Below are 20,786 nucleotides of genomic sequence, written 5' to 3'. Positions count from 1 at the left end.
AGAGAGCCCAAATTCGATAGAATAGAACACTCCGTCCGGGCATATGCATACTATATACAAACTAGTATGTGTGTGCAAGATGAGTAAACTGATGAAATGATACTCGTATGTCAGCAGTCTGTTGACAGCATCAATTGAGAAAGGGCCGCTAGTCATCAATCTGTTATTGCTAAGCCGACAGTTGGTGTTGCATTTGTCGATATTGTTGCAAGTGTCACTCGAGTGTTTAAGTGGCGCATGAATATAATGAGTAGTATTCCAAGAATGGGCAGCAAAACACTTGTGAATGTGTATGTAGGTATGAATAAAAACCTACACACACACATAGACATACATATATACGAGTATATGCGCAAGCACGTGTTTTTAACATGGCACATGTTCAATGTTGCTTAAGTTCTCAGCGCCGCAGTCAACCATCCCTTGCTGCCTCAACTCATCTCCTACGGTACCTACAACTCACCTCGCTACCTAACCACTGCTTGCTACCCACTTCTCTTTCGCTCTGCTCACTACCCACCTTACGCCAAACACTTTAACAATTCATTTTCTCACCTCACTCTCATCATCCTTACACTCACTTGAGCAGCTCAAGCACCATGGTAGAGACACACATAAAAGCCCTTGAAGACACCCTACAACAACACAAAAAACAAGCGGGGACTCACCGAAAATGAAGTCTCATAGTGTTGTCTACTATCAACACCTACTATAGCGCGCACGCACTTATCAATATATACAAACATATATATGAGGATGTAACGGATCGAGAGCGCTGTAAAGTCGCGTGAACTATCCTTCACGTTCGCTCGTGCCAAAGTGTCAATCCTTTTATCTGAAAAATGCGGAATGTCAGTGAAGCTATGAAGCCCTTCACAAATGCAAAAGATACCTTACAAGAACTTTGATCGGGCAGTTTGTATACCAACTATAAGCTATAGTGGTTCGATATGAACAATTATTCCAATTCTATATTAACGGTACCTATTTTATACCTTAAAGTACTCAATTTTCACGGTCGCGTATACGCAACATATATTACATCTTAAATTTGGGGACACTACCGCGTATGAGCAATACGAATTACAAACGGCAAGGCGTTTGAATGCATTCGCATAGAATTTCGATTCTTAAACTATTTACCAGCAGAAGTGAGCTATTTTAAGAAGTCTAAAAGAGATCCCCCTGAAGCATAAAAGCGATACCAACCTAAATTTAAATCATTAATAACAGACCCTTCGGAGAAACAAACTTATTATAAACCGTTGACAGTAATAAAAATTATCTGATTCATAAGAAGTATTTTATGAATCAGTTTCAAGCTAGTTCCTTAGAGACTAATCAAATTAAAGAGCAAAAGAATAAATAAGTTATAGTGCTTGAACGTCTAAACACTAGTTAAATCATAACTAACGCCTTATAAACTAGTTCCAAACTAGTTACATCACAATAGTTCCCAATATAATAAACAAAATAACCAATGATTCATGGTCCAATAAGTTAATTTATTTTCAACATCTTAATATATAACAAGTCAACGTGTCACGTTGGTTTGTTTTGCGATGGACTCCCTAAACTACTGAACCGATTTTAAATGAAATTTTTTAACACTGTGTGCAGTTTGGTTCAACTTGAAAAGATAAGGATAGTTTATTAACTTCTCCTTTTAGTCGCATTATTTATTTATTGCAAATTATTTGTTTATTATTAGCAAAGAGCAATCCACCAGTTGGTGGCGCTAACAGCGGTATTGAGTGGGCGTATGTTTACAGCAGATGGCGCTTACAAACATTAAAAACGTGATTAAATGAAAATGCCGTTGTTTGAAGTTTATATTATTTGTGGTAAAAGTTATACGAGTCTATGACTTCCAAAAAAAATAAAATTTGGGGGGCGGGACGAAAAGTTCGCCGGGTCAGCTAGTATTTTGAATAAAATATTTTATAGGCCAGTTCACAACTAGTTAGGTAAAGTCTATCTAGTTTACAAAAATATTACAATAAAAAAAGAAAAGTTTATTTTTATGTTGGGAAGTCTAAAAAAACTGGTTTATTTTCATCTTATTTGAAACTAGTTTTCGTATAAATCAGTTAATAACTTAGTTCCATAGAGAAAAATTAAAGCAAAAGAGAAAATAGTTATTTCATTCATAGTCCAAAAATATGTTTATTTTCAACTCAATTGCAACTAGTATTTTATTTACCACTTCACAAGTATTTACTAACAAATCCGATTCACACTAGCTTTCAAATTAACAAATTTTTATTTTTATTTTAATTCTACCTAATATACATAGTCAATTTTAATTATAAATTGTATTCGATGAATTTTATTTGATATAAGCTACAACCCACTCTCCCTCTCTTTCTCTCTCTCTCACACTTTCAGTCCACATTCATATACTCGTACTCACATGGCGAACCTCATATGGCCACTTATTTGTACACAGGTATCAGCTTGAGTGGTGACACATCATTACTGTAATTATTGTAATCGAGTGCATTTACATTTACTTGTTTGGTCTCACGCACACATACACAAGACTACCCGCGCACATATACATTTATTATCAGCGTCATTCCCCGGCATATCGAAGATATCCTTCCCAGCAACATAATGTGCAACAACAACAAACACATATAGTGGATGAAAAACTCATTTTCTCAAACCCTTAAAATTGTGCGATGAATGTTTGTAAGTCGTTTCTATTAACAGTGTATTTGCCACGAGAGGTCAAAGTCCAAAGTGTCGTTATCTTAAAGTTAATGACAAGCAAAATTATTTTAAATGCGAGAAGAAGAAAGTCCTTTCCACTCTCATTTGGCAAATGCAACATTTTACACTAATTGTACCGCAAATTAACGTAAAACGATTGCTTTTGCGGTAGGTGTGTAATAAATTTCATTTAATTTTAGTGAATGGTTAACGAGAGATTGAGAATTGTCAGTTGAAAAAATTTGCAATTCTAGTCGAATGCATTAAAATTGCAAAAATTAATTTCTATGGAGAATTCCATGAGACATGAGTGTGTCACTTGACACTTTCAACGGTTATTTCGTTTATGGCAAATCTAAAATCTTTAAAAAAACATCAAAAGTTTTAAAGGGAGCTTTTTAATACGTAATCTGAGAGTTTTTTTTAATGTTTAAGAAAATTTTAGAAAAATTTGTTAAAGTTCTTTTTATAATATGTTTAAAAGCAACCTTTAAAGATTTTGTTATAACAAAAGTCATTAAAGAGGGCAATTTTTTAATCAATATTGACACAAAAGCTTTCATAAACACTCTCGGAAATGCTTTCAGCTTCCGCTTTAACAAAAGCTTCCAAAAAGCGTTCACGACAACTTGTTAAAAAGCTTTTACGGTAACTTCCCAAAAATTTTTCAAATATTTTTCACAAAAGTTTTCAGAAAGCTTTCTAAAAAATTTCCAAAAAGCTTAGCGAAACGCTTTCAACAATATTTCTAAAAAACCTGATACAAAATCTTTAAAAATATTTTTAAAATTTTTCAAACAGTCTTAAAAGCATTTCCAAAGCCTTTTCACAAAAGAACTCAAAGATATTTCCTAACAACTTGCACAAGCGTCCACGGCTTCTACGGTAACTTTCCAAACAGTTTTGAGAAAAATGTTCAAATATTCAAAAGAACAAAAATTTCTCCAAAGTTCTCAAAAATCTGTCACACATTTTTCACAAAATCTTCCAATAATTTCATAGCTTAGTATGAAAACTGAAATTTTTAATAAAATTCCTTAACGAAAAGAAAATGACTCGCCTAGAGTATCTTAGAAGCCTTCCCGAAATGTTGATAGAATTCCCCTAAACATATTGCTTTAACAATGACAACTTCTCCCATTTCTTCTCTTATTGCCACCAAACCGATATTTAATGACTACATTGAAGCTGGAAGTCTGGCTTCAGCAATAATTAAAGTGCCTTCATTATAGCAACAGCTGACGTTGCAAACTATAATGGCTGGGCAACTAAATTCAGCAACAAACAGCTGCTTTATTAGCCGGAGGTTACAAGTCAATGCCTTTTATGTCAAGGGCTCTTTATAACTCTTCCTTATTATCCTAGCACCGCTTTAGCCAATTGAAGTTCCAAGGTCTGCCGACTGTCGGTGCCATAAAAATGTCAGTGTTGCAAAGCGAAATTTACACTTGCACGACCACTAACACACAAACATACGGTATATTATATAGGTGTATAGATAAACGTACGCTGCCACTTTTAGTGCTGTAATTTATAACCCAAAGTCTAAGCGACTCTGTGTAGTCCACTATTCAACTACTTATATAATATAGCTGAGGATTAAGCGACTAAATGTATGCTACACCATACATCAGCGTTTAAGTAGTTAAAGTGAGCCAGCGCGTGCTTATTGCAATAAAATTATGTTGAAACTTAATTACGACAAAAATTTTGAACTGGAAATATGTGCATGTGTATATTTTTATGTTTATTTGTGTATGGACCATATTTATGTATACATATGTGTGTGAACAAAACTACTGCGCGTTGTGACCCTCTCCGAAACGGACTTTTGCAATTTTTCAGCTTACTCGCCCAGCTTTATTAGACATCATTTGACTCTAATTAAATTTCTTCTGTTTTTACTACATATTTCAGCTACTCCTACGTCTATATGTATAGGCAAACAGTATGTAATTTTTGTGTGAACACATTCTACACATACATAACATTTCGCTGGAATAGCAATTCTCTCGCTGTTAATCGTTGTCATTAATTTTTTTCTTCTCCACATACGCCTCCTGGCTCCAACTTTCTTAAGTCTACTTTGCAGTCTTTCAGTCCTCACTTCGCTTTTATGTGTCCGTTGCCTAGTATTCCCACTTTCTTTTAAGATTCTCCCCTTGTCCTCCAATTTATCTTACCCTTCGTTACTATGCCTAGGCGCCGCTTGCTGCCACACTGTTAAAATTATAGCTGTGTTTATAGTGACAGCCATGAAATTAAATATGTTGTTGTGTCACTTTTACCCCCACCAACATAAATAAATTTACACAACTGGCACTTTTAGCAGTAGTGGTAAACAAGCATGAACAAAAAGGCAGCAAAACAGCTTTATTTGCGTCGGAGATAATATGCAGGCGGCGTATATCTACATCGTGGCGGCCGTAAATTGTTATTAATCTAGTAGTGGTAAGCCCCTTTTAAAATTTAAAAACCATTTGCCCCTTTGTTGTGGGGTTTAAAACCAAAAAAAACAAATAATTAATTGTTCTGCTTGTATAGGGTTATTTTTTAAGAGCTTTATAACTTTTTTTTAAAAAAAAAAACGCATAAAATTTGCAAAAATCTCCCATCGGTTTCTTTATTTGAAACGTTAGATTGGTTCAGGACATTTTTACTTTTTGAAGATAATTTCATTTAAATGTTGACCGCGGCTGGGGCGTCTTAGGTGGTCCATTCGGAAAGTCCCAATTTTTGGGCAACTTTTTCGAGCATTTTCGGCCGGAATAGCCCGAATTTCTTCGGAAATGTTGTCTTCCAAAGCTGGAATAGTTTGCTGGCCTTATTTCTGTAGACTTTAAGACTTGACGTAAGCCCCCCCCCCCCCACAAAAAATAGTCTAAAGGCGTTAAAATCGCATGATCTTTGGGTGGCCAACTTACGGGTACCATTTCTTGAGATGAATTTTTGTCCGAAGTTTTTTCCTCAAAATGGCCATAGAATCGCGAGCTGTGTGGCAATGTATCGCCATCTTGTTGAAACAGCATGTCAACCAAGTTTCAGTTCTTCCCTGTTTGGCAACAAAAAGTTTGTTAGCATCGAACGATAGCGATCGCCATTCACCGTAACGTTGCGATCCACCAGCATCTTTGAAAAATAAACTGTCCAATGGTTATTCCACCAGCGTACAAACCACACCAAGCAGTGCATTTTTCGGGATGCATGGGCAGTTTCTTGAACGGCTTCTTCTGGTTGCTCTTCACCCCAAATGCGGCAATTTTGCTTATTTACGTAAGCATTCAACCAGAAATTAGTCCTCATCGCTGAACAAAATTTGTCGATAAAAAAGAAAAGAACTCGAACACTGATTTTAGGTAATAACATTCAATGATTTGCAAGCGTTTGCTCGTTTAGTAAGTCTATTCATTATTAAATGTCAAAGCATACTGAGCAATCTTTCTCTTTGACACCATGCCTCGAAATCCCATGTTTACTTATCAGTTATTAACAATTGTAAATAAATGTAAAAGGACGTATATATTACTATTTACTTTTCAGCTTCACGAATGATTGAATCTTCACTAAGCGCCGCACTTTACTTTTAGTTATAATACGTCAATTTCTCTTACGGGCACAGATTCGAGTAAATTTGAATTTGCTTGTTTATTTAACTTTTTTATTGAATTAGCGAAAAAGGCACAAACTAATATTGTTCATGTATGCATAGGTGTATATATAATTTTTTATGTTTCATGTACATTCAAATATAATTTTTACTTATTTATTTAGCAAAAATACACTTAATATTATTGTATATAGGTAAAGTGGAATATTGAGATACAGAATTTTTTAGAAATACATTTCAATCAACGCACTAGATCGGCTCACTTAGAACTATCTCACAACTTCGGTGTTGTTTAACAATTTTTAACGCAAGAGTTATAGGAAAAAATGAAATGTTACAAACGCCGTTGGATAAACGGGTATTGCTTCGATTACTTCACATAAGCACTTATAAATTTAGTCAAATTATGATTTGGTGTAAAACGCAAGTTGTAGGTAAAAATGAAATGTTACAAACGCCGAACGACTCGATTATTTATATAAAAAGACCGGAGGATGCCAAAATTACAAAGTTCAAAAATGGTTTTTAAAAAGACGGTGCGGGCGCGTGTGTAGCGGCTAACGTGACTTCTCGAACTGTGTAGAACGAAAAAAAGCACAGCGTCACCTTCTCGTTGGTATAAGATGAAAACTGGAACAAAAACCGTTTGGTTAACGCGTTGATGTGGAGAGTGTTGTATTCACTGGTCAGTGATGCCCTGTTTTTTTTCTAATAAACATGTCGATGTGGAGAGTGTTGTATTCACTGATCGGTGATGCCCTTGAGTTGAATTAGTTCGGGTGACTGGAGCTCATCTCAACATCCTGCCCCCCCTAGGCGAGTACTAGCCTAGTAGACGCTGTAGTGCCTGTAACGTAGCTACAACGCCGCTCAGGCCGGTGGGGCGGTGAGGTTGTGGCCTTATTTGGCTGCGCGTGGAGGTCGTATTGAGGGGGCGCCAGGACCAACCCGCTTCTGGTTGCCGTGCCACACGGTTAGGCTGCGATCGTCGGGGGGCCGTACGGCGGCGGAGTACAGTTGGTGAGCCAGGATCTCCGGCGTTCCGGTGGAGTAACGTATGATGCGGTCTTGCACACAACCGGCACAAAGTATCGGATTCGCATTCCAGCGTGGCGTGTGACTGGGCCAAGCAGTTTAAACAATGGCCATGTGCCTGTGCCACCTTCTGGCGTTGTACGGGTAACATCCCCTTGAATATAGAGCAATGCTGCAGCCTATGAGAGCGGCAACAGAGCGGACATCTGGTGCGTTGCGGTTTCGGAGGCGCCGGCGTCGGTGATGCGCGTGTTGAGCTTCGTGCCACGGTTGGCGCCCTTGCTGCCGTGTTGGTTCGGGGCGCTGCTACTGGGACAGTTCCGGAGCGAGGCACAGTAACAGCCGACCGGAGAGTTGGCGTGGGGGTTACCGGTGTATCCATATCGATCTGTGGAAAGAGAAAATCGTAATGGTTATAAGTTGATTGCCGGTAAGCGTGCATGAACAGGATGCCACGTGAGGGCGCATGACTAAATGATCGTCCGTCTATGGGGTTGCGATATATATGTAGGTCTACGTTTGTCTTACGGCTTGAGGCTTATTGTAATCATTTTTTTTTTTTTGTTTTCTTAATGAGATTATTAATTTATTGTCTTTTTCCCGAACTTTCGGATCAGTTTAGGCAGGGTTATTACTTGCGTTTTCGTAAGTGGCGGCAGTTGGTAAGAAACATAATTTTACAAGCGGCCGGGTTAGCGTTCCGTTTTGCGTACGGAGATCAACCACCCGGATGTGACCGTCAGAACCGTAGTGAAGTTTCTCTATGCGGCCAAGCCGCCATTCTGTGGGGGGGAGACAATCGTCGTGAATTAGGACACAATCTCCAAGCATTGGAGCCCGTTCTGGGATTTTCCATTTATACCTCTTGTGAAGGTCTTTTAAATACTCTTCTTTCCATCGTCGGCTAAAATTATGATGGAGAATTTTAATTCGTTCCCATCGGTTTAATAAGGAAAGCGACTCCACGCCTGGCTCAGGTGTGGCCAGAATGGGCGCTCCTTTAAGAAAATGCCCTGGGGTAAGGGCAGCAAAGTCGGAGGGGTCTTGCGAGAGTACAGCGAGAGGCCGTGAGTTGAGAACGGCTTCGATTCTGGTTAACAATGTCGTGAATTCTTCATAATTGAATTTGAGGTTGCCAGCGAGCTTCTTGAAATGAGATTTAAAGCTCTTTACCGCTGATTCCCATAAACCACCCATATGAGGAGCGCTTGGGGGGATGAATTGCCAGTTTATACCTTGAGGGGCGTATTTTTGAACAATGTCAGGTGAGACTTGTTTCATGAACTCCACAAACTGTTTCTCGGTAGCTCTTTGGGCGCCAATAAATGTTTTGCCATTATCGCTCATGATTTTTGAAGGAAAGCCACGTCTTGCGACGAAGCGAGCAAATGCGGCAAGAAAAGCCTCCCTGGTCAGATTAGTACATAGCTCCAGGTGTACTGCTTTTGTTGTGAAACAGACAAAAACAGCCACATAGCCTTTCATGAGGGTAGGAGATCTTAGCATGGAAGCCTTTATCTGGAAAGGACCAGCAAAATCTACACCTGTAGTGGTAAAAGGCGGAGCAAAGTTGCAGCGTTCCGGTGGAAGTGCTGCCATAATCTGTGTTCGCATTTTCTGTTTATGCATAGTGCAGATCTTGCACCTGAAAATGCATTTCTTGATTTGGGGCTTCAAACGTGGAATGTAATATTCCTGTCGTACCACATGCTGCATGAGACGGTTTTCGGCGTGTAGCATTAATATGTGGATGTAATGTAGGAATAATGTGGCAAATGGAGATTTCTCAGGTATTATTATAGGGTGGCGCTCGTTGTATGTTAGGCTTGAATTGGCAAGCCGACCATTGGCCCGAAGCAGCCCTTTCGTGTCTAGGAACGGGGTTAGCACTAAGAGGGAGCTTTTTTTATCAATCGGCTTCGATTCTCTTAGTGATGCTATGTCGCGGCTGAAGTAGCGCGTTTGAGTTGATGCGATAAGAGCGACCTTTGCCTTTTGTAAGGCTTGGTGCGTCAATGTATCGCATTGGGGGTAAGTTGCTCCTTTCAGTTTATGTTTAAGTCGTTCTATGAACTGGAGCATATAGGCGACGACTCTGAGGGCTCGGGGGAACGATGAAAATCGTTCAAGGATGTCATTATCCTCCAAGATTGTGTAGTAGGTGTGGATTTTTCGACTCTCGGGCGCAATTATGTTGCGCAGCGGCGATTGTGGCCAAGAATCGGAAGATTCTGCTAGCCATCGAGGGCCATTCCACCAGAGCGTGGTGGTGGCCAGGTGCAGGGGTTTGCACCCTCTTGTACCTAGATCGGCAGGATTGTCAGCACTGGCTACGTGTCGCCAAGTGGCTGCTCCTACTAAGTCAAGTATTTGAGACGTTCTGTTGGAAATATATGTTTTCCACGCATGTGGGGGTTTTTCCAACCAGGCTAGGACTATTTCGGAATCAGACCAGAGATATAGCTTGTATTTTGCCATGTCTAAGTGGGTCTGCACCATGGAAACTAGTTTTGCTAGTAGCAGGGCGCCGCATAGTTCAAGTCGTGGTAGACTTACCGTTTTTAGAGGCGCAACTTTTGCTTTTGCCACTAATAAGTGGCTTGTGGTTGCGGTATCGCTTTGTGTGCGCACATATATGGTGGCACAATATGCCTTTTCAGAGGCGTCACAGAAGCCATGTAATTCCACTTTGTATTCGGGAGAATAGTTTACCCACCGTGGAATTTGTATCTGCGAGATGTCGTTCAGATTACTCGCGAACTGGGACCACTTTTCTAGACGAAGTGGTTTTACTTGCTCGTCCCAGTCGGTACCATCTAGCCATAGTTCTTGTATCAGGATTTTGGCTTGTATCATAATTGGCGAAAGCCATCCTGCGGGGTCAAAAAGTTTTGCCACAGAAGAGAGAATTTGGCGTTTTGTAACGGCGGATAATGCGGATATGGACTCGGTCGTATAGGAAAACTGGTCCGATACCGCATTCCATTGGATGCCTAGAGTTTTTGTGGTACTTTCCTCTTCGAATATGAGGAAATTAGTATCCAACAAATTTTCTTTTGGTATGTCTTTTAATATATTTGGATGATTTGCCGTAATCTTTTTTAGGGGGAACCCTGCTGTGTTGAGGGCCTTTGTCACTTGTGATAAGGACTCGTATGCTTGTGAGAGGCTGTGGCTCCCAGACAGAATATCGTCTACATACGTTTGTGTTTTTAAGATTTTTGTTGCCAGAGGAAATTCTGACTTTGTGTCTTCTGCCAGTTCGTGGAGTGTACGGATGGCTAGATATGGGGCACAGTTTACGCCAAAGGTAACTGTTTTTAACTTGAAGTCGCGAAGTGGACTATTGGGGGATTTTCGGAAAATAATGCGCTGAAAATCTTGATCGTCTTTATGTACGACTATTTGTCTATACATTTTTTCGACGTCCCCGTTGAATACGTATTTGAAACTACGCCAGTTTAGAATAAGCAGCATTAAATCAGGTTGGAGCGTGGGTCCCGTAAACAGGATATCGTTTAGGGAGTTCCCCGAGCTAGTGGTTTTTGAGGCATTGAAGACAACTCGAACTTTGGTTGTTTTTTTCTCGGGCTTTACTACTGCATGATGTGGCAAGTAGAAAGAGTAATATTTGCCTCTTATGATTTTTTCACATGGGCTTACTTCCTCCATGTGATTTAAATGACGATATTCTTCCAAGACACCATCATAATCTTGTTTTAGCTCCCCTTTTCTAAGTAGGTTTTTTTCCATACTTAGAAACTGCTGCATTGCAGAGGTGCGAGAGTGACCTAAGGCGAGTGTGTCTGGAAATTGTTGTCTTAGTGGTAGTCGGACGACATACCGACCATTAGCTGATCGAGTAGCTGTGGCTTTGTAAAAGTCTTCACAATACTGATCTTCTGGTGTTGTAATTGAAATGGAGGGGAGTTCTTCTAACTCCCAAAACTTTCTCAATTGTGAATTGAGGTACTCGTTTGAGATTTCCTCAACTTGAGTTGTCATTGCTGTGACTGGTTCCGCAACTAGTCCACTTAGGACCCATCCGAAAATGGTATTTTGCGCCAGTAGTGTTTTAGAAATTTTCTCAACACCCTCTAGTATAATTTGCGATATGAGATCGCTGCCTAATAGAAGGTCTATTTGAGCGGGGGTGTTGCAGTTGGGATCTGCTAGCTTTAGGTGTGTAACCTTGTGCCATTGCTTGCTATTTATGTGATAGCTTGGTAACATATTGGTTAGTTGCGGTAAGACTATTGCATCTGCTTGAATGCGCTTATCCGCTTGGGGGGAAATTAGGGTAATGGGACAGATTTTACTTGAGTTTTGTACTACTCGTCCGCCCATTCCCGTAATTTCAAAGTTGGCTTGTTTTGTTGGCAGTTTTAGCCTATTTTGTGCCCTAGACGCTATGAAAGATCGTTGTGATCCTTGGTCTATTAGGGCTCTGAGCTTAAACAGTTCTCCTCGATGTTCGATGGAGACGACTGCTGTGGGTAGTAGTACCCTACTTTGATTTTCGCTGTGTAGCGTTTGAGTTTTTACCGCCTTTGAGCAGCAAGGGGTTTCTTGGCATACTTCGGACTTTTGAGATTCGGGAGTTGCGGTTGCAACTAAACCCGTGGCTCTTTTTGGGAAAGCGCTAGTTTGGGGTGTTTTGGAGAAATTATTGAAGTGCAACATTGAGTGATGCCTTTTGTGGCAATATACGCAATTGAATTTGCTTTCGCAATTATTTAGATTGTGAGAATGGGACAAACAATTTGTGCAGAGTCTTTTTGATCTGACAAAGTTGTTCCTTCCATTAATATTCAATTTTTTAAACTTATCGCAAGATTTGAGTTTATGCCCTCCTGTGCATAGTTCGCATGACGTATGATTGTTTTGTTCGGAAGTGAACGATTGCGTTTTGAAAAAACTACGATTTAAATTGTTGTTGTTATTAGCTTGGGGTCGCATGAAGCTGCGATTTAGGTCATGTTGAACGTTTTTAGTTCTGACCATTTTTTTATCTACCCGTTCCGCGATTTCATATTGGGAAGTTAGGAAATCTTTCATCTGTTGCCACGTTGGGCACTTTCTTCGCGAGGAGAGCGATTGCTCCCACAAAAGCAACGATTTTTCTGGTAATGCCGCGGAGCATATGTTTACCAGTATGGGGTCCCAATTGTCAGTGGGAATTTTTTGTGTCGTTAGAACCGACAAACAATTCGAAACAGTGGATTGAAGTTTTATGAATTCTTCACTTGTTTCTCTCTGAATTTTTGGTAAATTCATTAATATGGTCACTTGTCTGTCGACCAGTATTCTTTCATTCTCGTATCGTTCTTTTAAAGCTTCCCAAGCTAAATTGAAATTGTTGTCATTAAGAGCGAACTGTTTTACTATGACGCCTGCTTGACCTTTTGTTTTGTATCGGAGGTGATACAATTTTTGTGCATTAGATAACTTTGGGTGGTTTATGTAAACGGCGGTGAACATGTCCCGGAAGGACGGCCATTGTTCATAACCCCCATGAAAAATTTCTGTGTCACATGCTGGCACTTTGAGGTGAATACCTGAACTTGCCTCTTGGGCCTGTGTTTGTGGTAACTCTACTCTCAGTTGTGGATTTGGTGCGATTGACCTTGTTAATTTTAATTGATCAGAGATCATGGCTTTTGTCTCTTCATATTGGTCAAGACAATTTTCATATTTGGAGTAAGCCGAGGTTTTGAAATTTTCCGGAAGATCCGAATCATCCGTTTCTACAATGGCGTCATAGGCCGCTTGGAGACGTGTCCAAAAATTGTCAAGGTTTTGATTCTTGATTTCTAGTACCGATTCAGAATTATCTAGAATCGGCGAAGATGAGAATCGAGTGCAGTATCGTATTAAGCTGTCACTCTCTGATAAAAATTTAGCGTACGAGACGTCTTTACCCCGTTTTTGTTTTGTAGCACCTTGCTTCGAGCGTGTAGCTTCTGCCGGTGTACATGGACTTTTTTCATCCGAAATCATTTTTGGTATTTTTAGAAATTGATGAGCCTTAGATTCCTTTGAATCTGTGTTCATTTAGATGAAAAATGGTAATATATGTATACATATACAATATTCTGATTTAAAGCAAACGAATAAATTTAGAGAACCGTAAAGCGCTTTCGCGTCGATAAGAGCTTTAATTTCTGTTGAAAGTAATAAAATACGCGTTTTTCAGATTTAGCGTTTAAGCGGTTGTATGCAGTTTGGTTTTAAACTTTATATATTATATATATGCGGACTTTTCTGACTGTCCCTGTTTGTGTACTCGTTAAAGCGGTCACTTTGAATAAAGTACGTACTATGTGAGCATGTACAGATTAGTACGTATGAAAATATTTATTTATTTATCTATGTATATATATATATATATATAATTGTATGTACGTATAGATGTCAAAATTTTTAGTATCGATAATTAGGGTTTTCACAAGTCTCCTAGAGTTATAAGTTATAATGATTCGAAAACATATCATCGAGAATTGTAAATGTGTGAACTCATTTTGGTATGAAACCCAACAAAATTTTTTTTTTTTTTTAAACCAGTGTAAAACTGTATAATTTTACGATTTTTTTTTTTTTGATGCTTTACGACGGGTTGTGAGTACCCCAAATATATGTTACTATAAATTTTTATTTATATTTTGTTAAATATATGTACTTGTAATATATGGTAATGTATGTATATAGAATAACTATGTATGTTTGATTTTATTTTGTGTATTTAGTCGGTATGTATACATCTGTGTATCTCTTTTTTTTTTTTTTTGTTTTACACAACCGCTTTGAAATACTTTGAACTAGTATTGCCAATATGGGCTTCAAACATACATATACATACATACATATATAAAGTGCTAAGATACTAGTAGGAATCGATACGACTCACTTTGGGGGGTGTAAATGTTTCCATATAGGGGTTGATGTCCTCCTCTTGTCTTCGCAGGTTGGGTCCGGTGTATTTGTTGTTTGATGTATTTAATTACTTTTATTATTTATTTTTATTTTATTTTACTGTTTTTTTTTTTTTTTTCTTTTTCCGCGCCCGTTTAGATTGAGTTTCTTTCCATTATATGTTAGTTGCACGCCCGTTTGTTTTTTGATCGTATAGTATCAATATTTCCACGTTTGCTAACAGCTACCCGTCTTGCAGGGTTATTTCACATTAATATCGATAATTATTTTCCAACACCAATAATAGGTAAGGGGGCAGAAAACATTGGAGAAACTAGTCACATACAAAATCTTCACTGCTTTTGCTTTGTTGCTTTTTGTTATATTCTTTCACTTCACATTTACACCATTTTCATTTGCTTTGGAATTTATTAAAAAATGTTGTTGTAATCTGTATGCACTGTATATGTGACTCTTTATGTTTCCACTTCGTAAAATAAAAATTTGTTGCAATACGTTTTCGTTTTCTACGTATTTGTAAAAACTAATTGATTTTACAAGTGAACTGCTTCTGTTTGCCTTTGCAGAAAAATAAGTACACAAATTTATGTGGAAATCTGCTACACGCCGCGCTATCAGCCGAATCACTTGTCGGTTTTTTTTTTCTTTTTTTTTTTTTTTTTTTTTTTTACGATTGCATAATATATGTGTATATGTGTTCACTTTGTCACTGCACCTTTCCGAAAATCTTTATCTTCTGTGTAAAAGTTGTAACTGTTTTTATCTATGTATATGTATGTATTTCCACTATTCACTTTTTAACCGTTTTGGGTTTAATTTGTTTTACCGCACGCCAAGAATTTCCCCTATTCACTTTTTAAACGTTTTTATTTTAATTTGTTTTACCGCACGCCAAGAATTTCCACTATTTTTGAACCGCTTTGATTTTAATTTGTTTTACCGTACGCCAAGAATTTCCACTATTTTTGAACCGCTTTGATTTTAATTTGTTTTACCGTACGCCAAGAATTTCCACTATTCACTTTTTAAACGTTTTTATTTTAATTTTCCGCCATAGTGCCGTTCTTTTTTCCTCGAAGGACCATGTTTACTTATCAGTTATTAACAATTGTAAATAAATGTAAAAGGACGTATATATTACTATTTACTTTTCAGCTTCACGAATGATTGAATCTTCACTAAGCGCCGCACTTTACTTTTAGTTATAATACGTCAATTTCTCTTACGGGCACAGATTCGAGTAAATTTGAATTTGCTTGTTTATTTAACTTTTTTATTGAATTAGCGAAAAAGGCACAAACTAATATTGTTCATGTATGCATAGGTGTATATATAATTTTTTATGTTTCATGTACATTCAAATATAATTTTTACTTATTTATTTAGCAAAAATACACTTAATATTATTGTATATAGGTAAAGTGGAATATTGAGATACAGAATTTTTTAGAAATACATTTCAATCAACGCACTAGATCGGCTCACTTAGAACTATCTCACAACTTCGGTGTTGTTTAACAATTTTTAACGCAAGAGTTATAGGAAAAAATGAAATGTTACAAACGCCGTTGGATAAACGGGTATTGCTTCGATTACTTCACATAAGCACTTATAAATTTAGTCAAATTATGATTTGGTGTAAAACGCAAGTTGTAGGTAAAAATGAAATGTTACAAACGCCGAACGACTCGATTATTTATATAAAAAGACCGGAGGGTGCCAAAATTGCAAAGTTCAAAAATGGTTTTTAAAAAGACGGTGCGGGCGCGTGTGTAGCGGCTAACGTGACTTCTCGAACTGTGTAGAACGAAAAAAAGCACAGCGTCACCTTCTCGTTGGTATAAGATGAAAACTGGAACAAAAACCGTTTGGTTAACGCGTTGATGTGGAGAGTGTTGTATTCACTGGTCAGTGATGCCCTGTTTTTTTTCTAATAAACATGTCGATGTGGAGAGTGTTGTATTCACTGATCAGTGATGCCCTTGAGTTGAATTAGTTCGGGTGACTGGAGCTCATCTCAACACTTATATTGAGGTGTAGAATCGGTTTTTTAGTACAGATGCACTACGCAATCTATACAAAGTTGCGTAAAAGTATGAACTATACATATTTATACTAATTAGCTGTTTTGAGGTTTTTGGAGATGTCATATAGCCGTAACGACAGTGTATTTGGAAAAATTACACAATCTTATATTAAGGTGTAGAATCCATTTTTTAGTACATATACATTAAGCAGTCGATACCAAGTTGCGTAAAAATATGAACTATACATATATATGCATTTTAGCTGTTTTGAGGTTATTGGAGATGTCATATAGCCATAACGACAGTGTATTTGGAAAAATTTCACAATCTTATATTAAGGTGTAGAATCGATTTTTTAGTACACATGCACTAAGTAATCGATACCCAGTTTCGTAAAAATATGAACTATACATATTTATGCTAATTAACCGTTTTGAGGTTATTGGAGTTGTCATATAGCCATAACGACAGTGTATTTGGAAAAATTACACAATCTTATATTAAGGTGTAGAATCCATTTTTTAGTACATAAACATTAAGCAGTCGATACCAAGTTACGTAAAAATATGAACTATACATATTTATGCTAATTAACCGTTTTGAGGTTATTGGAGATGTCATATAGCCATAAGGACAGTGTATTTGGAAAAATTTCACAATCTTATATTAAGGTGTAGAATCCATTTTTTAGTACATATACATTAAGCAGTCGATACCAAGTTGCGTAAAAATATGAACTATACATATTTATGCTAATTAGGCTTTTTGAATTTATTGGAGTTGTCATATAGCCGTAACGATAGTGTATTTGGAAAAATTTCACAATCTTATATTAAGGTGTAGAATCGATTTTGTAGTACATATACATTAAGCACTCGATACCAAGTTGCGTAAAAATATGAACTATACATATTTATGCTAATTAGCTGTTTTGAGGTTATTGGAAATGTCATATAGCCGTAACGACAGTGTATTTGGAAAAATTTCACAATATTGCATTCAGGCGTAGAATCGATTTTTTAGTACATATGCACTAAGCAATCTATACCAAGTTGCGTAAAAATATGAACTATACATATTTATGCTAATTAACCGTTTTGAGGTTATTGGAGTTTACATATAGCCATAACGACAGTGTATTTGGAAAAATTTTACAGTCTTATATTAAGGTGTGGAATCGATTTTTTAGTCCATATGCACTAAACAATCGATACCAAGTTGCGTAAAAATATGAACTATACATATTTATGCTAATTAACCTTTTTGAGGTTATTGGAGTTGTCATATAGCCACAACGACAGTGTATTTGGAAAAATTTCACAATCTTATATTAAGGTGTAGAATCGATTTTTTAGTACATATGCACTAAGTAACCGATACCAAGTTGCGTAAAAATATGAACTTTACAAATTTATACTAATTAGCTGTTTTGAGGTTATTGGAGATGTCATATAGCCATAACGACAGTGTATTTGGAAAAATTTCACAATCTTATATTAAGGTGTAGAATCGATTTTTTAGTACATATGCACTAAGCAATCGATACCAAGTTGCGTAAAAATATGAACTATACATATTTATGCTAATTAACCGTTTTGAGGTTATTGGAGATGTCATATAGCCATAACGACAGTGTATTTGGAAAAATTTCACAATCTTATATTAAGGTGTAGAATCGATTTTTTAGTACATATACATTAAGCAATCGATACCAAGTTGCGTAAAAATATGAACTATACATATTTATGCTAATTAGCTGTTTTGAGGTTATTGGAGTTGTCATATAGCCATAACGACAGTGTATTTGGAAAAATTTCACAATCTTATATTAAGGTGTAGAATCGATTTTTTAGTACATATGCACTAAGCACTCGATACCAAGTTGCGTAAAAATATGAACTATACATATTTATGCTAATTAGCCTTTTTGAGGTTATTGGAGTTGTCATATAGCCATAACGACAGTGTATTTGGAAAAATTTCACAATCTTATATTAAGGTGTAGAATCGATTTTTTAGTACATATGCACTAAGCAATCGATACCAAGTTGCGTAAAAATATGAACTATACATATTTATGCTAATTAACCGTTTTGAGGTTATTGGAGATGTCATATAGCCATAACGACAGTGTATTTGGAAAAATTTCACAATCTTATATTAAGGTGTAGAATCGATTTTTTAGTACATATGCACTAAGCAATCGATACCAAGTTGCGTAAAAATATGAACTATACATATTTATGCTAATTAGCTGTTTTGAGGTTATTGGAGATGTCATATAGCCGTAACGACAGTGTATTTGGAAAAATTTCACAATCTTATATTAAGGTGTAGAATCGATTTTTTAGTACATATACATTAAGCAATCGATACCAAGTTGCGTAAAAATATGAACTATACATATTTATGCTAATTAGCTGTTTTGAGGTTATTGGAGTTGTCATATAGCCATAACGACAGTGTATTTGGAAAAATTTCACAATCTTATATTAAGGTGTAGAATCGATTTTTTAGTACATATACATTAAGCAGTCGATACCAAGTTGCGTAAAAATATGAATCTTATTTATGCTAATTAGGCTTTTTGAATTTATTGGAGTTGTCATATAGCCGTAACGACAGTGTATTTGGAAAAATTTCACAATCTTATATTAAGGTGTAGAATCGATTTTTTAGTACATATACATTAAGCACTCGATACCAAGTTGCGTAAAAATATGAACTATACATATTTATGCTAATTAGCTGTTTTGAGGTTATTGGAAATGTCATATAGCCATAACGACAGTGTATTTGGAAAAATTTCACAATCTTATATTAAGGTGTAGAATCGATTTTTTAGTACATATGCACTAAGCAATCTATACCAAGTTGCGTAAAAATATGAACTATACATATTTATGCTAATTAACCGTTTTGAGGTTATTGGAGTTGTCATATAGCCATAACGACAGTGTATTTGGAAAAATTTCACAATCTTATATTAAGGTGTAGAATCGATTTTTTAGTCCATATGCACTAAACAATCGATACCAAGTTGCGTAAAAATATGAACTATACATATTTATGCTAATTAGCCTTTTTGAGGTTATTGGAGTTGTCATATAGCCACAACGACAGTGTATTTGAAAAAATTTCACAATCTTATGTTAAGGCGTAGAATCGATATTTTAGTACATATGCACTAAGTAACCGATACCAAGTTGCGTAAAAATATGAACTATACATATTTATGCTAATTAGCTGTTTTGAGGTTATTGGAGATGTCATATAGCCATAACGACAGTGTATTTGGAAAAATTTCACAATCTTATATTAAGGTGTAGAATCGATTTTTTAGTACATATGCACTAAGTAATCGATACCAAGTTGCGTAAAAATATGAACTATACATATTTATGCTAATTAGCTGTTTTGAGGTTATTGGAGATGTCATATAGCCGTAACGACAGTGTATTTGGAAAAATTTCACAATCTTATATTAAGGTGTAGAATCGATTTTTTAGTACATATGCACTAAGCAGTCGATACCAAGTTGCGTAAAAATATGAACTATACATATTTATGCTAATTAGCTGTTTTGAGGTTATTGGAGTTGTCATATAGCCATAACGACAGTGTATTTGGAAAAATTTCACAATCTTATATTAAGGTGTAGAATCGATTTTTTAGTACATATGCACTAAGTAGCCGATACCAAGTTGCGTAAAAATATGAACTATACATATTTATGCTAATTAGCTGTTTTGAGGTTATTGGAGATGTCATATAGCCATAACGACAGTGTATTTGGAAAAATTTCACAATCTTATATTAAGGTGTAGAATCGATTTTTTAGTACATATGCACTAAGCAATCGATACCAAGTTGCGTAAAAATATGAACTATACATATTTATGCTAATTAGCTGTTTTGAGGTTATTGGAGATGTCATATAGCCGTAACGACAGTGTATTTGGAAAAATTTCACAATCTTATATTAAGGTGTAGAATCGATTTTTTAGTACATATACATTAAGCAATCGATACCAAGTTGCGTAAAAATATGAACTGTACATATTTATGCTAATTAGCTGTTTTGAGGTTATTGGAGTTGTTATATAGCCATAACGACAGTGCATTAGGAAAAATTTCACAATCTTATATTAAGGTGTAGAATCGATATTTTAGTACATATGCACTAAACAATCGATACCAAGTTGCGTAAAAATATGAACTATACATATTTATGCTAATTAGCCTTTTTGAGGTTATCGGAGTTGTCATATAGCCACAACGACAGTGTATTTGGAAAAATTTCACAATCTTATATTAAGGTGTAGAATCGATTTTTTAGTACATATGCACTACGCAATAGATACCAAGTTGCGTAAAAATATGAACTATACATATTTATGCTAATTAACCGTTTTGAGGTTATTGGAGTTGTCATATAGCCATAACGACAGTGCATTTGGAAAAATTTC

General features: G+C 36.5%; 1 protein-coding gene across 1 annotated transcript; it reads right to left on the bottom strand.

Annotated features, from left to right (window-relative positions):
* Positions 1-6,754: 6,754 nt before the first annotated feature.
* Positions 6,755-15,470, bottom strand: LOC125780210 (uncharacterized). The gene is made up of 2 exons (XM_049462026.1): positions 14,265-15,470; positions 6,755-7,745 (listed from the first exon to the last, which is right to left on the bottom strand). Exons 1-2 carry the CDS (start codon positions 14,286-14,288, stop codon positions 7,146-7,148), a joined length of 624 nt encoding a protein of 207 aa, XP_049317983.1. The 5' UTR covers positions 14,289-15,470; the 3' UTR covers positions 6,755-7,145.
* Positions 15,471-20,786: the final 5,316 nt, after the last annotated feature.

This window comes from Bactrocera dorsalis, unplaced genomic scaffold (genome assembly GCF_023373825.1).
Source record: "Bactrocera dorsalis isolate Fly_Bdor unplaced genomic scaffold, ASM2337382v1 BdCtg214, whole genome shotgun sequence".
NCBI classification, from domain to species: domain Eukaryota; kingdom Metazoa; phylum Arthropoda; class Insecta; order Diptera; family Tephritidae; genus Bactrocera; species Bactrocera dorsalis.
Note: the sequence above shows the minus strand (reverse complement) of the source record. Positions and strands in the feature narration are given on the sequence as shown.